The sequence below is a fragment of the Petromyzon marinus genome, chromosome 4, assembly GCF_048934315.1.
Source record: "Petromyzon marinus isolate PM22_M1 ecotype Great Lakes invasive population chromosome 4, UKy_Petmar_22M1.pri1.0, whole genome shotgun sequence".
Taxonomy (NCBI): Eukaryota; Metazoa; Chordata; class Hyperoartia; order Petromyzontiformes; family Petromyzontidae; genus Petromyzon; species Petromyzon marinus.
The window spans coordinates 8,740,062-8,752,668 of record NC_133670.1 but is presented as its reverse complement, the minus strand read 5'-3'; the positions used below and the strand labels follow the sequence as shown (position 1 = coordinate 8,752,668).

General features: G+C 39.7%; 2 protein-coding genes across 2 annotated transcripts in view; both read right to left on the bottom strand.

Moving 5' to 3' along the window:
* LOC116938776 (diamine oxidase [copper-containing]-like) overlaps positions 1 to 3,728 on the bottom strand; it is a 44,367-nt gene extending 40,639 nt beyond the window's left edge. Inside the window, exon 1 of the mRNA XM_032946390.2 lies at positions 297 to 3,728. The gene's annotated coding sequence lies outside the window, so the exon portion shown is untranslated. The remainder of the gene's footprint in view (positions 1 to 296) is intronic.
* Positions 3,729 to 4,283: 555 nt separating this feature from the next.
* NOSTRIN (nitric oxide synthase trafficking) overlaps positions 4,284 to 12,607 on the bottom strand; it is a 36,236-nt gene continuing 27,912 nt past the window's right edge. The window contains exons 14-16 of the mRNA XM_032946392.2: positions 11,401 to 12,244; positions 7,382 to 7,450; positions 4,284 to 7,008 (exon numbers count right to left, since the gene is read on the bottom strand). Coding sequence (XP_032802283.1) covers positions 6,893 to 7,008; positions 7,382 to 7,450; positions 11,401 to 12,244 — 1,029 coding nt within the window. The 3' untranslated portion in view covers positions 4,284 to 6,892. The remainder of the gene's footprint in view (positions 7,009 to 7,381; positions 7,451 to 11,400; positions 12,245 to 12,607) is intronic.

Sequence of the window (12,607 nt, the reverse complement as noted above, 5' to 3'; positions counted from 1 at the left end):
CACGTGCAAATGTATAGCAGCCAAATAACCGAAAACGCATGTTTTCTAAATGTGGAGGGTAAAACCAGAGAACCCGGAGAAAAATCCACACAACTACAGGGAGAACATGCAAACTCCAAATATATAGGCATCAGGGTCGGGATCGAAACCCTTAACCTTCAGTGTACCAGGCAAGGTAGGTAACGTCTTACCACTGTGGTGCCCTGTCTCCTAAAGCAAGAAATCATGCAAGATAATTGGTAAAAAAAAATCATGCAAGGCATGTTGAGTGCATCGTATGAGACTCCATCTGTTACCTTGCGACTTCCCGCCACACCACTGGGACTAATACCGGCCTTTTTTGGCTTATATAGCGAACCATGAATGTGTTTGCTAACTGATAAATAAAAACAGATGTTTGCAGACAATACTGCCTTTGCTAACTGTTCTAACAAAGTCACAGCCATTTGCCGAGGGTGGATATGGCTATGTGTATGCAGAATTACGATAATAACGTATTCTTTTTGCGTATGCTAAATTACAAACTCTTCAGTGTGATTCTGTGGTCATCCAGAACAGACCATACAACAATGGCGCAATGCCCGACTCACAAATACGATAATAACTGATGATGCCTTTTAACTGAAGATGGACTTTTAGAGAGATGAAAAAAATCACGAAGTGCATTTATCTCCCTACAGATGTAACCGTAAGAGACCTGGGATTTGGGAGAACATAAGGGGAAACAAAGCACGTGTTGGGTAAGCTCAGTGATTACACGAGACAGCGGGCAGAGTGGAGGTGCATTCTTCGCAGAAGAAGATTTGGTGGATGGTGAAGGCGTCGATTTATTACGCGCTGTTCGTGCGTTATGAATACCAGGTTCATGTGAACATTAATTGCTATTATTAGTGAGCTATAGATAATTAAGGGTATTTTTTTACATTTCATGCATGAGTGAGACAGTCCGAGATGGCTTCTAAATGTGTGGTGGTAGAGACAGGGGTGTTAATAGCACAGGGAAAGACATGAAGAGACAAGACACATAGCGTGTGACACATGAGAGGCCCCAGAAAAGGTATTTTAGTGGTTGCTCTTATTTGTTCATGTTTATACAGCGTTCAGGTCTTAACATTTAGCTATGCAGTACCCTGAGCAAAAAATGCTTCACTATGACACGCAAAATGTTAAACAGGCCACTTATAATGGTCTGCTATATTAACCAGCGTTAAACTGATTAACCAGTGTATTACAGTTTTGGATAAGGAGACATAGAGCAGCGTGTTTTGCATAGTTGAAGGGATTTTACTTCGACCATATGATTTAGCTTTTCACCAGATGTGGGTGTTGAGGTATCTGGTGAGGCCAGATGAAGGGAATGGTGGTGGCAAAGAGAATAACAGCACAGCCAGCTTAATTAATGTTGGCCCCTTTACTTAACCAAAATCGCGAGCTTCTATGACGGACCAGAGTGTACCTGAATCATTTACTAGAAATTGAGTGGAATTGTAAAGTTATGTCAACAGGAGCCCTTTTATATTCTTGGGTCTTTCGGTAAAGTCACGTCGTCTTTCCTGAAGACGACCACTTGTGTTGCGATCGCAACGTCGTAGTTTTTTGTTATTTTGTTATTTATTTGAACCCATCTCAGTAACTTTACCGAAAGACCCAAGAATATGAATTCCTACAGTCATGAAAGCTTTAAGTCAAGGAGCCCTTTTACTTTCGCATGAATAATAATAATAATACATGGAAAAATCAACACATTCGTCAATAACACTGCCGTAAAAATAGAGTAAATAGCAGGTGACATTTCGAACAATGACCCTTCTTCACAGCATATCGAGAGGGCATTGCGTTAGACCTCCTCTCTTGGTGATACTGCCAACACAGTGTCACTAAATAATTTTACTAGTATGCGTAATAGAGAGGATGACATGTCTGGACCCAATCATGAGTCTTTCTGTGGGCATGTCACGTTAATAATTAATCACAGCAGAGTTACATTCAGTCCCGAATGCTTTGGGACCGGTTGATGTCGCTCGCTATCTTTGACATAATGCCACCAACTTGGGCAGATTTATGGCCATTTTCATAGAAACATTCTGGATTTTGCAATGCATTCCCATCTATTTGTACACAAAAACACACCCAATCCGCCACTGCTCATGCCACAGGCTTCAGAAACACTAAAACTTTCCGTCGGTCATGTGTAATCCTGCAAGTTTGCAAAAACAAACTCCATATCAATCAAACCTCCTGTTTTCTTTACTTGGCATCCAGGAAATTAAGAGCATCCAATTTGAAAGCATCAATCTTTTCCTTTACATTGTTGTCCACATCTGATGGACACAGGCGGCAATTTCTAAGTTGATAAAGTGACACCAAATTCTTTCCAAATCAGGACTTATGGTAACGTTGTTGATTTGGCCAAACTGCTCTGTCTAAAATAAATTCATTTATGTATATTTATTGACAGCGCCACTTTGTGACTAAGTGGGTAGCACATTTCATTTTCACTTCCAAATAATGTTAGTATCTACATGTTATCTTTACATTTATGAAGAGGTCTTGTTTTGCACCGTTCACTCTTTTCAATTATCGTGTTGTCAGGTCTCAAATAATTAACCCAATGATGGACATCAGAATGTTGTGGAATGCCAAAGTTAGTGGTGAAGGTATCATCATACTGGGTGTCTTGTCCCAGCATTTGTGAATCATCCTGGATTAATGACCACAATTTGGGCTCCATGTTCAGTGCCGTGGCTGTTGTGATGTTTTTTTTCCAATCTCACAGTTCTCCATGCTTGACTCTGTGAATGAACACTGAAGAAGAGTGTGTGTTGTTTTCGAAAGATCTCATGAAGGGTGGCTCTTTTCTCTCTCTCTGCGTTCGTGGGAATGATTAATTGTTTGTTATGCCGGCTCTTATCAGCGTCATTCTATTTGTTCACAATCAGTGACAGATAAAGCTACCCCTATACACACACAGTGCAACATTTCCAGGGCTGATGCTTGATAGTTTGACTTTGGCAAACTCGAACTGCCATATCAGCATACGATAAAGGGTACTGACCATGAAAAGTCACGTACATTTTTATCGTATGTTACTCAAAGTTATATGGTCTCTCACGAGCTGTTGTTTGGCTCCTGCATCAAAATAATACAAGCAAAAATACAAGACATAGAACGTTGTTCATATGTGGTTTGTCCATAAGTTTGAACATTCAAGGCCAGATGAATTGGTATACAAAGGCAGTTCACACTGCAAAACATAGCAGTGACTTGTGACGAGAAAATATTTATGCAAACTATTCACGTTAATAAATTAATTGAGCCCTAAGTCAATAAGGAGGCTTTACAGCGGTTTTCTCTGAAAATAAAAACATTTTTCCCACTAGAATGTGTTTTTTTACTGCATGCATCTTCTGATTAAAACACTAATCGACAAGTGTTTTATATATTTTATCACAATTGTTTTACTTTATTTTTATTTCAACAAAACAGTCTGGGATTTTCTATTTATTAAAAGCACAGTAAACTTAAAAGACACCACTCAAAACAAATATCTCGAATTTGGTTGCTATGGCAACAATCCCATATTTTTTAACACATCACTACATTGATGCCATTGGAGTGCTCTTGTGATTTTAGAGTGCTTGAAAGTTTTTCTTCAATACGTCAAAACTTTATGTTAGACAGTCCAGGATGCATGGTTTAGGCACGACCTACAACAGTGGTTCCCAACCATTCTGCACCCACATTCCACTACCAACCTTCAAAACAGTTTAGCAAATCATCATGCATCAAAAATGTTTTTCAAAATTAAATTACTCTAATAGCGCTGTAATTTAAGTAAAAAGACACGAAAATGATTAACTTTCTTTTTATTAGTTGTGCAATAGGCAGTAAAAAATATGGTGTTTTATGTAAAATATCGTAGTATTTGCAACAGTTCTGCAGACCACTTCCCACGGCCTGGTGGACTGTTGACCGTGGACCACAGGTTGAGAACCACTGATCTATAAGACAAAATATGTTTCTTGGATTGTATCTTCCTTAAAAAAATCTGCATAAAATGATGAAACATGTTATTGCACAGAATCAAGTTCAACAAATGTGCATTACACTATTTGTTTTTGAGTGAAAACAACTAAAATGTTCAGAGAATAGCACCAGCCATAAATAATGTAAGCTATTCTGCACACTATTACAAGTAAAACGATGGCACAGACATTAACACATCGACGCTCGTTGATGAAATCACTTAGGAAGTAACCGACAGTTGAATTTGAACACAACGGTTAAAATCAGTGCTTTTTTAATAACATTAAATTAATGCTCGTACAGTGTACAGCAAGAACCGAATTTATGACACCACCAAATAATATCTGTGTAGCCCAATAAAGTACTCTCCCTTTTCCACCATACGGCCGACAAATATGCACATTTATTCCATCCTGCTTGGAAAATATGCACTATTGAAATGGAAAAGAGGCATAAATGCCCACAGATAAAACAGATTTAGAGACACCTTGGAGATGCCTTTCTGACCGCATGATGACTGTTCAACAAGCGTCCTCTGAAGTTCACAATTCAACATTTGTGTGTTGTGTAGACATTTCACTTTTTACATAGATAATTTGGGGGACAACTGGCCAACAATATCAAAAGACATGACGACATAAAAGTTGTACTATCATGTATAATCCAGTCGAAACAATGCAGAGCCTCAATGAAACGTACCTACAGGTATGGGCGTGCTTTCTGCTTCTTGACCAAACGTTGGTTTTCATCTCACTTGACAGGTACACCCTCATGTATATCGGCATTTTACGCAAAATATGTATGGATTTAACACTTTATTGTATTGTTTTTCATGGCTCTCCATATGTGCACGGTGGATTTTTCTAATTCAGCAGCTGTGTGGATTTTTGCGTCAAAATTACCAATAATTAGACTTCTGTACATTAAAAAAACATCCCCAAATAAATAATTTCGAAAATTGAAGTGCGGTGCTGTAATTTGCTTTTGTGTGATTATTCCTAACTTCTATATCATTTCGTCTTTCCCTCTGGCACGGCTGTGGGTTGACCGACCAGTAGACAAAAGTGCCAGCCGTGATATTTTGGACAATTTAAATCCCTTGTATTGGTTTCAAGAGCCTACTGGACATATTTGAAACTACTGGACATCTGTGAAAAAGAGCTTCATAGTTCATCGGATTTCTCCAGGATAAATGAAGAGTCTGACATTTAAACAATGTTATTTTTGCAATTGTTAAAACGGAAAAAAATGCATACATGTATACGTATATAGTTTATCCTTCAGAATGAATAGGAACACAATTTGATTTTTGGCCTCAGGATGAAATGAACTATCAGAACTTTGCACTGCCTGAAGCTTGCCTTGAATAGAAGATGGAAAATTGCTTTGCTGGACCTTCCACAAATCCAATAAACCACGTGGGTTGACGGACTACTGATTAAATTATGTAGGGTCACATAAACAGCGCTTACAATGAAATCAATTACCCTTCTACAAAGGATTATGAAGCTATTTGAACACATTCATATATTTTTTTCAGACTCAAATGTATGAATACAAATAACATAGGCATGACGCAATGGAAGCTTAATCAGTGTTATTATAATACAGTGAAATGTGTAAAACACATCGTTGAAAGTCATGCATTATCAGCCAACACAAACAGAATAAACCAAATATAAACAGGCAAAGGATGATTTGCGTGATTGTGCGAATTAACGTCAAGAAAATGTGTATATTTTTATAATCAAGTGTTTCTGTAAAATGGATCACAAGTTGAATTAATAAACAGCATAGTATACTGCCCTGCTGACAAATAACTGTGTGCATTTCAAATCGAGTACTGTATAGGAAAAAACTATACAGTACTCGATTTGAAATGTATTTACAACCTAAGTATGGCCTCAGGTTTACTCAGAGGTCCTCTGCAAAATCAATGTGCATGATTGATCTTCGTATTTGTGTGAACCGCACTTTTGCCAGTCACTTAAAAACTTCCGGTACATAAAGCTATGAAATAAATTAGATCGTTTCAAGCACAAAAAAGAAAACAGGTGACAGACGCTGTACCTTAAACGGATATGGCATTACATCATTAAGTGTATCTTTTCTCAATAGAAACATCACCAAGCATTAATATGTAGATTCACGCTGAAATAAAAAAAATATATACCTGGCAGTAGATACAAATACATTTACAATACCTCATGCCTGATATAAATCAATACGCAAAATAATAGAAAGTGTGTATTGTGCAATTTTTTCCACTTAAAATATTGTTATGCGTTAAACTCAAGGTTGATATATACAGGGTGTCAATAAAAAGTATCGTCCATTCATTAAAATTATAAACAGCAGTGTTCATTGTGTAGTTGAACTGTTGGCAGCAAATAAGCTTATTGATGTATTTTTTTTCTTCGTTAGCATAATCTAAAATAAGCATTGGAATCAATTACTACACAGGGAACACTGCATGGCTGTACCTGAACAACTAAGACTCTCGAATATCGGTACGATGCGAGTCCCCAACGCCATGGCAGACATGTGGAGCTTTAGAGGGGTGAGACTCGTATGACAAATTCTTCCAACAACCGAGTGTGTATAGGTTTATGGAAATATGTTCAGGATCTAAATGCCAAAGTCAATGTCTGCTTGCCACTTATTAAGAACGGATGACGTGTTTATGGATAGCCTGTAGTATTTAATTAACTTTAAATGAACAATTATTATGCAACCTTTACAAAAAAAAACATTATTATATGTTGGTGCGCGTTAGCAGAAAGGCATTCTGTTCAAAAGTTTCAGTTGATCATTGCTCTGTGCTTTTAAAGTTGAGCCAAAAAGCATCATTGTCTTGTGTGAAGCATCAATCAACCAAGGGGATTTCCTGCACGTACAGGGCTGGAAATAGTCCCTCTTGTCCGTTCACCTCTCCAAACCACCACCCATCTGGGTCCTTTCTGTGGATGTTGAGAATTTCACCTGCGTAAACAGGAAAGACAAATGGCTCTTTGAGAGAGATTATTACATGATAACCTTTTAACATTTGGTTATTATTGTTCACTGATCCTTCAAGCCAAATTTCCATTCGGCTCTATTTTAAAATGTATTTTCATGCAGGACATTACTCTTTTTTTTACTTGCATGTTGGTACCTTGAAATATGTTTGATGTTATTCACAGTGAATATGTATTAAAACACATTTGTAATTGTACATTAATTTGGAGTAGTGATGTTGCATTTGTAACAATGGCATTGATAAAAAAGAAAGGATCTTAGATGGTGAAAATTATAACCATTTCTAAACACAACACCATCAGTAATTCATCAGCATCAAGTGTTCTAAAGTTCTTACCTTCCCTAACGGTCAGCTCTTCATCCGTGATGGCAATGTGATCGTAAAGGACTCGGCATTTTCCAATTACTGGAAAACAGAATTAAACAAGCATATCATATTTTGTTCTTGCAGTCGTCTAGCCTCCTGTTAATATAACTTATTTAATTGTGTCGTGACTGCAGAATTCACACACCAATGGCGTATTAGAGTCGGATAGTGTCAGCTTTAAAAGCATAATATTGTATGTATGTTCAACTTCTTTCACAAAGTACTTAACCACCCGTGCTAATCGGAATTGCGGGGAAAGGACAACAAACTCAAAAAAATTCTGGGCATCAAGGTAGGTCCTGCACTGTTGAGACAGCCACGAACTAGGCCAGTTACATGTCCATGCGCACAGCGCTCATCTCGGAAGAGGTAGAGGGTTAATGATGTGCAAAGATGTTGTTCGAAGTTGAATGCCAAATTTAGACATGTGGATGTTTGAAGGAATGGATATTGTGAAAGCCTAGCATTACTATTCACCTCCAGTATTATTAAAAAATATAACTGACTTCTTTCCATACATAATGCATGTTTAATTTTACTATGTAACACGATTTTTGTCCCTGGGTAGTAAGTGTTATTTTTTTATTGCTTATTCCTCAAAAGTACAGAAAATGGTTTTTATTCCCCACAAACTTTGCTTTTGTGACCAGGACTTTACGTGAAGGAATGACACAAATGCACACCACGTTTTCTCATTGAAAATAGGTACATTTCTAAATATCACTGTCCTGGTCACAAAGGCAAAGTTTGTGGGGAATAATAGCAATTAGAAAATAACACTTACTACTCAGGGACAAAAACATTTTTTTGTTATCTCACGTCCATTAATTATAATTATACATTTATATATAAGATCAATCACCAGTACAATAACAAGTTCCAGATTAACAATCTGGAACATACAAAGATCAAGTCAATAATGAAGCCATCGAAACAGCTTAATTTTTCCTTGTGACTCGTACGATCGAACATTTCGTTCTTTCCTGATTACCAAAATTTTATGTAAAAATAAGATAAATAAGTTGTATAAACGAAGCTACACTTAACAGCCATTAAAAAAAATGCCAGTTTATTCAACATTTACCAAGTCCTAGTGTCCTATTCAGTGGCGAGTCAGTGAGATTTCTGCGTGTGTACCTATCAGTATCATCATAACCATGCCTCTTCACTGGTTGATAACTGCCACTCACTACAGTTGTCCTCCAATACAGCAGTGCCACCTCGTGTTGGGGCGGTGTTCCATTGCTGCAGGTCAACAGCAACGATAGGAAATGTGCAGCGCATAGCTTAAAGGCATCGCTGCTCGCACCACGCCCGCAGTAAAATGTACACGTGCAGCCACGTGTCAATCCACTGTTGGATGAGGACCTCTCTGAACCATGCTTTCACCATACTTGACCACACTGGTGAGTACGGATTGGTGAAGGCAGGGGGAGCACACAAGCTAAAGTAACGCAGATGTACAAGGTGGTCCAGATGTCATGTCACCCCCTCCCCCCCCCCCCCAATTAATTCACCCCGAACATGTTTTCCTTTGCATGTCAATTTAAGTTTTAAATAAACTTTCCTGTAAAACAAATGTAAGTTTTAGATAATTAAATGGGGGTCATAAGACATCTGGACCACCCCGTACATTGTATTTTGCTCATCTGCCCTCTGCTGGCAACAGGTAGAAATTACACTTGGACAATTACAATTACTGAAACGGATTTGAGCTGGCACATGAGCACACATTAGCTTGGTACTCTGTGTTAATGAAGAATGCAGTGCCTCGTTGAATTCACTTTGCACAAATGCCAATAGGATGTATGTATACAAAAGTCACACATCTCTTAACATGCAGATTTTCGCGGCCAATATCATGATTCATAATAGAGAGTTGGGTTAGGCCCTGTAGTGATCTGGCCAATTCTAAGTCGTAAGACCCACCACCACCAGATATAGGCAACCACATTAAAGCGTCTTGTGTGCAAGCATGTAATGGGCCAATTACTTTTGGTTTTAACTCACCGGTAAGTTGAAGAACAATTCTCACAACCAAAATGTAGCAATTTCATATTTACGTTTGGCTTGAAACTGTGCCATCAGCTTTGTCGCCATTCTCAAACTCCAGGAAGAAAATTGCCCTGCAGTTGTTTGGTGCAGTTTCAAGCGAAACGTCGTCTCTAATTGCTAGATTTGGATATGAGAACTGTCACTTAGATTCACGAGTTATAGTTTTACACCATGAACCTCATGGCATTGGCACCAAGCACATACTGTATATGAAGGTGTTTTTTTTCCGGCTCTGAGCCTCGGAAATTTACATTGAATATCAATAATCTTAAGGACGCCTTCGACAAGTCTTGGGAACATTAATGTTGGTTTTAAAATGTATTTCCATTGAGTGTGTACTGTATTGTTTATCGTGTACAATGTAACATATCAAACTTCAGTGTGCTCAGAGGCCATGCTAGAGTCAAATATGGTTACTGATTCCTTTTATTCCATTCCAATAATTTCTGGAGAATTTCAGTGAACGTTTCTGAATTTTCTTTTGACTTTGAAAAGAAATAGTCGAAAATTCAAACAGACCCAGTATGGAATAGAGGGAAACAATTGTGTTTAGAACGAGGGGATAAAAGTAGTCAAATATTCCCTCTCCCTGTGTATCATTATACTAATATATTTTGATTCTGGATGTATTGAACATTAACTTGTTTTCTTATGGCCTTCAAAACTTATGGAAATTAGATGTCCCCACAATTGTAATGTGGAATTTCAATTCGAGATCATTGTCGCAAATGGAGATAAGCACTACCCTGCGACTGAGCCATTTGACTAAGAAGTCAAACATGTGAAGTGTGAAGTGAAGTGACCAGGTGGCTGAGAGGTCAGAGCACTCGGAGCCTGCGTTCAAATGCAGAGAGCTGCCTGTGATTAAACTGGGCCCTCAGTTGATGGTCTCAACTCATTTGATCCATTAACCGTCGACTGCACAAACTAAATCATCACGTGTGGCTTAGGGTCTGTTCCCCTAGTCAATATTGCATTGCGTCAACCCTCACCGTATCTATCGTAATGATATGCCGCGCAAGATGTCTCGCTCCACGTGGCAATTTAACCCAAATGCAAGCAGCGGCACGATGCGCAATTTCATACCGGGCACCTCTGGATTGCAATGCGATTCTGAGTGCCCAATTACGCATGCAATCCATCATTGGTTAAGCGCCCACCGGGTTCAAGAGCAATGTGGCTATAATTTGAATTTAGAAAATGGAAAATATTATGTTATTTTATTATTTCTTCTTTATACGTGACTTTACCGCAAAAAAAAACAAAGAGTAATTCCTGCAGTCACGAAAGCTTCGAATCAAGTTTGGAAAATATCAGTTTGACTCTCACATGTGAGTCTTGCTGTGTAAATAAAAAAATGACCACTTGCGGGATTTTTCAGAATTACTGTAAATAAAACGATTACGTAGCCATTCTCTGACACATTGCAAGATTTCTGAATGGATTATTCATCTTATTGCCTGATTCCAGCCACACAATTGAAAACATTATCGCAGAGTCTGAAACATGCAGTCAAAGATGGAAATTATTTTCAATTGAACACTTGTGCTAGTTGTAACTGTTTTTTTTTAAGCAGGCCTGTCTCAAGCTACATGTTTAAATCAAATTAACAGCTTGAATGTCTGACGGCTCAGCTTGAGACAGCTATGGGCATGATTGATCATGGTATTTGCTATTAGCTATCTTGCAACCAGAGCTTATAACCATACATCAGCAGTTTAATATTTGGGAGTTGACCCACATGAGCAAAATGTAACATGTGCTTTAACATGGATATTGGAAGTCCTGTGACAAAATTTGTAACAATGTATAATTATGCATATCATAATTACATCTAAACACATACATTTGAAAATCAACTGCATCTAAATTTCCTTAAACACTCACGTGACCAAAAGCATGACATTCATTATTGACCGTAACTTGGACCTTACCTGGTAAAGGTTCACCCTGGTAGGTATCAATTGACAAGTCAGAAGCCGCAGCCCCGATGGTGTTGGTTAAAAGGCTCGCCTGCGAACCTTCTACCCGATAGTTCAGATCAGCATGAGCCCTGGTCCCTGTTGCAAATTGTTCACTGTTCGCTCCATCTGTCGTGTTGGTGGATCCGAATGCTGCTTGCTGCTCATCGCGGGAAGCGGCTCCCTGCATGCCCAAACCTTCAACTGTAACAATGCTGGATCCATCTGTCTCCTCCAGTTGGGCGTGGATGTCGCTTTGAAGACTGCCCGGAATGGCTCTCAATTCCCCACCAACATCCGTTCCCGCAAAAGGACTGCTGGAGTTTTCGGCCCCATCGACCCGCTCTTGTGTCTCGTGTCCTTCCCCCGAGTTGAACCACCCGATTACGGAGCCCCTCGGATGGGGCGCCCGGGGAATCCTGGCGGGAACCCTCCGAGCTGCGGCTCCCGACCTTGCTCCGAGGTGCCGAGCGGCGGGGCTGCCCTCATTGATGCGGTGATTGGGCCGCTGAGCACTTCCCGCGGGCTCACCGTTCCTCAGCATGAGGCTGTTCCTCATGCTGGCGATGCGCCGCCACTTGCCGCGTGTGTTGTTGTTGTTTTGCCGGTGCGGCAGGGAAGTAGGCCGGATTTGTCGGACGCCGACGCCCGGGGGGGCCATGGTTCTGGCCGCGTGTTGCCCGTGGGTGCCGTGCCTCGAGCCGAGCGGGCAGTTTGGCAGGCCACAGCCCTCCACCGTCTCTGCCTCGGGTATGCTCAGGGCGCAGCCCTCGTCCAGCTTCAGCTTGGGCATCCGGATCATGGCATGCTTGAGGCCCTGTCGGTTGCAGCGCGTGTCAAATTGAGGAATTAGAGAGAGTGAGGAAAACGTGGCAGCGTTGATCGTGTACGTTTTGCAGCGATTTAAGTTTATGCTCTCGTGTGTCACCCAAAACCCGTCACAATATATGCAGCGTCTGATGTACTGTACCACTGGCACAGTGATTAAGTGTATGCTTATAATTGCAAAGCGGCTTAAAATTCACAACACGGGCACATTTATTGAGTTCTACACCAGGCATTGTAATAAATGAAAGTACAAAATTAAAATAACCCACAATTACATTTTCTACGTAATATTATGAATTACTACACGTCACCGCTGATATTGTCATTCTATATCCATTTGCCCTGTTCTTAT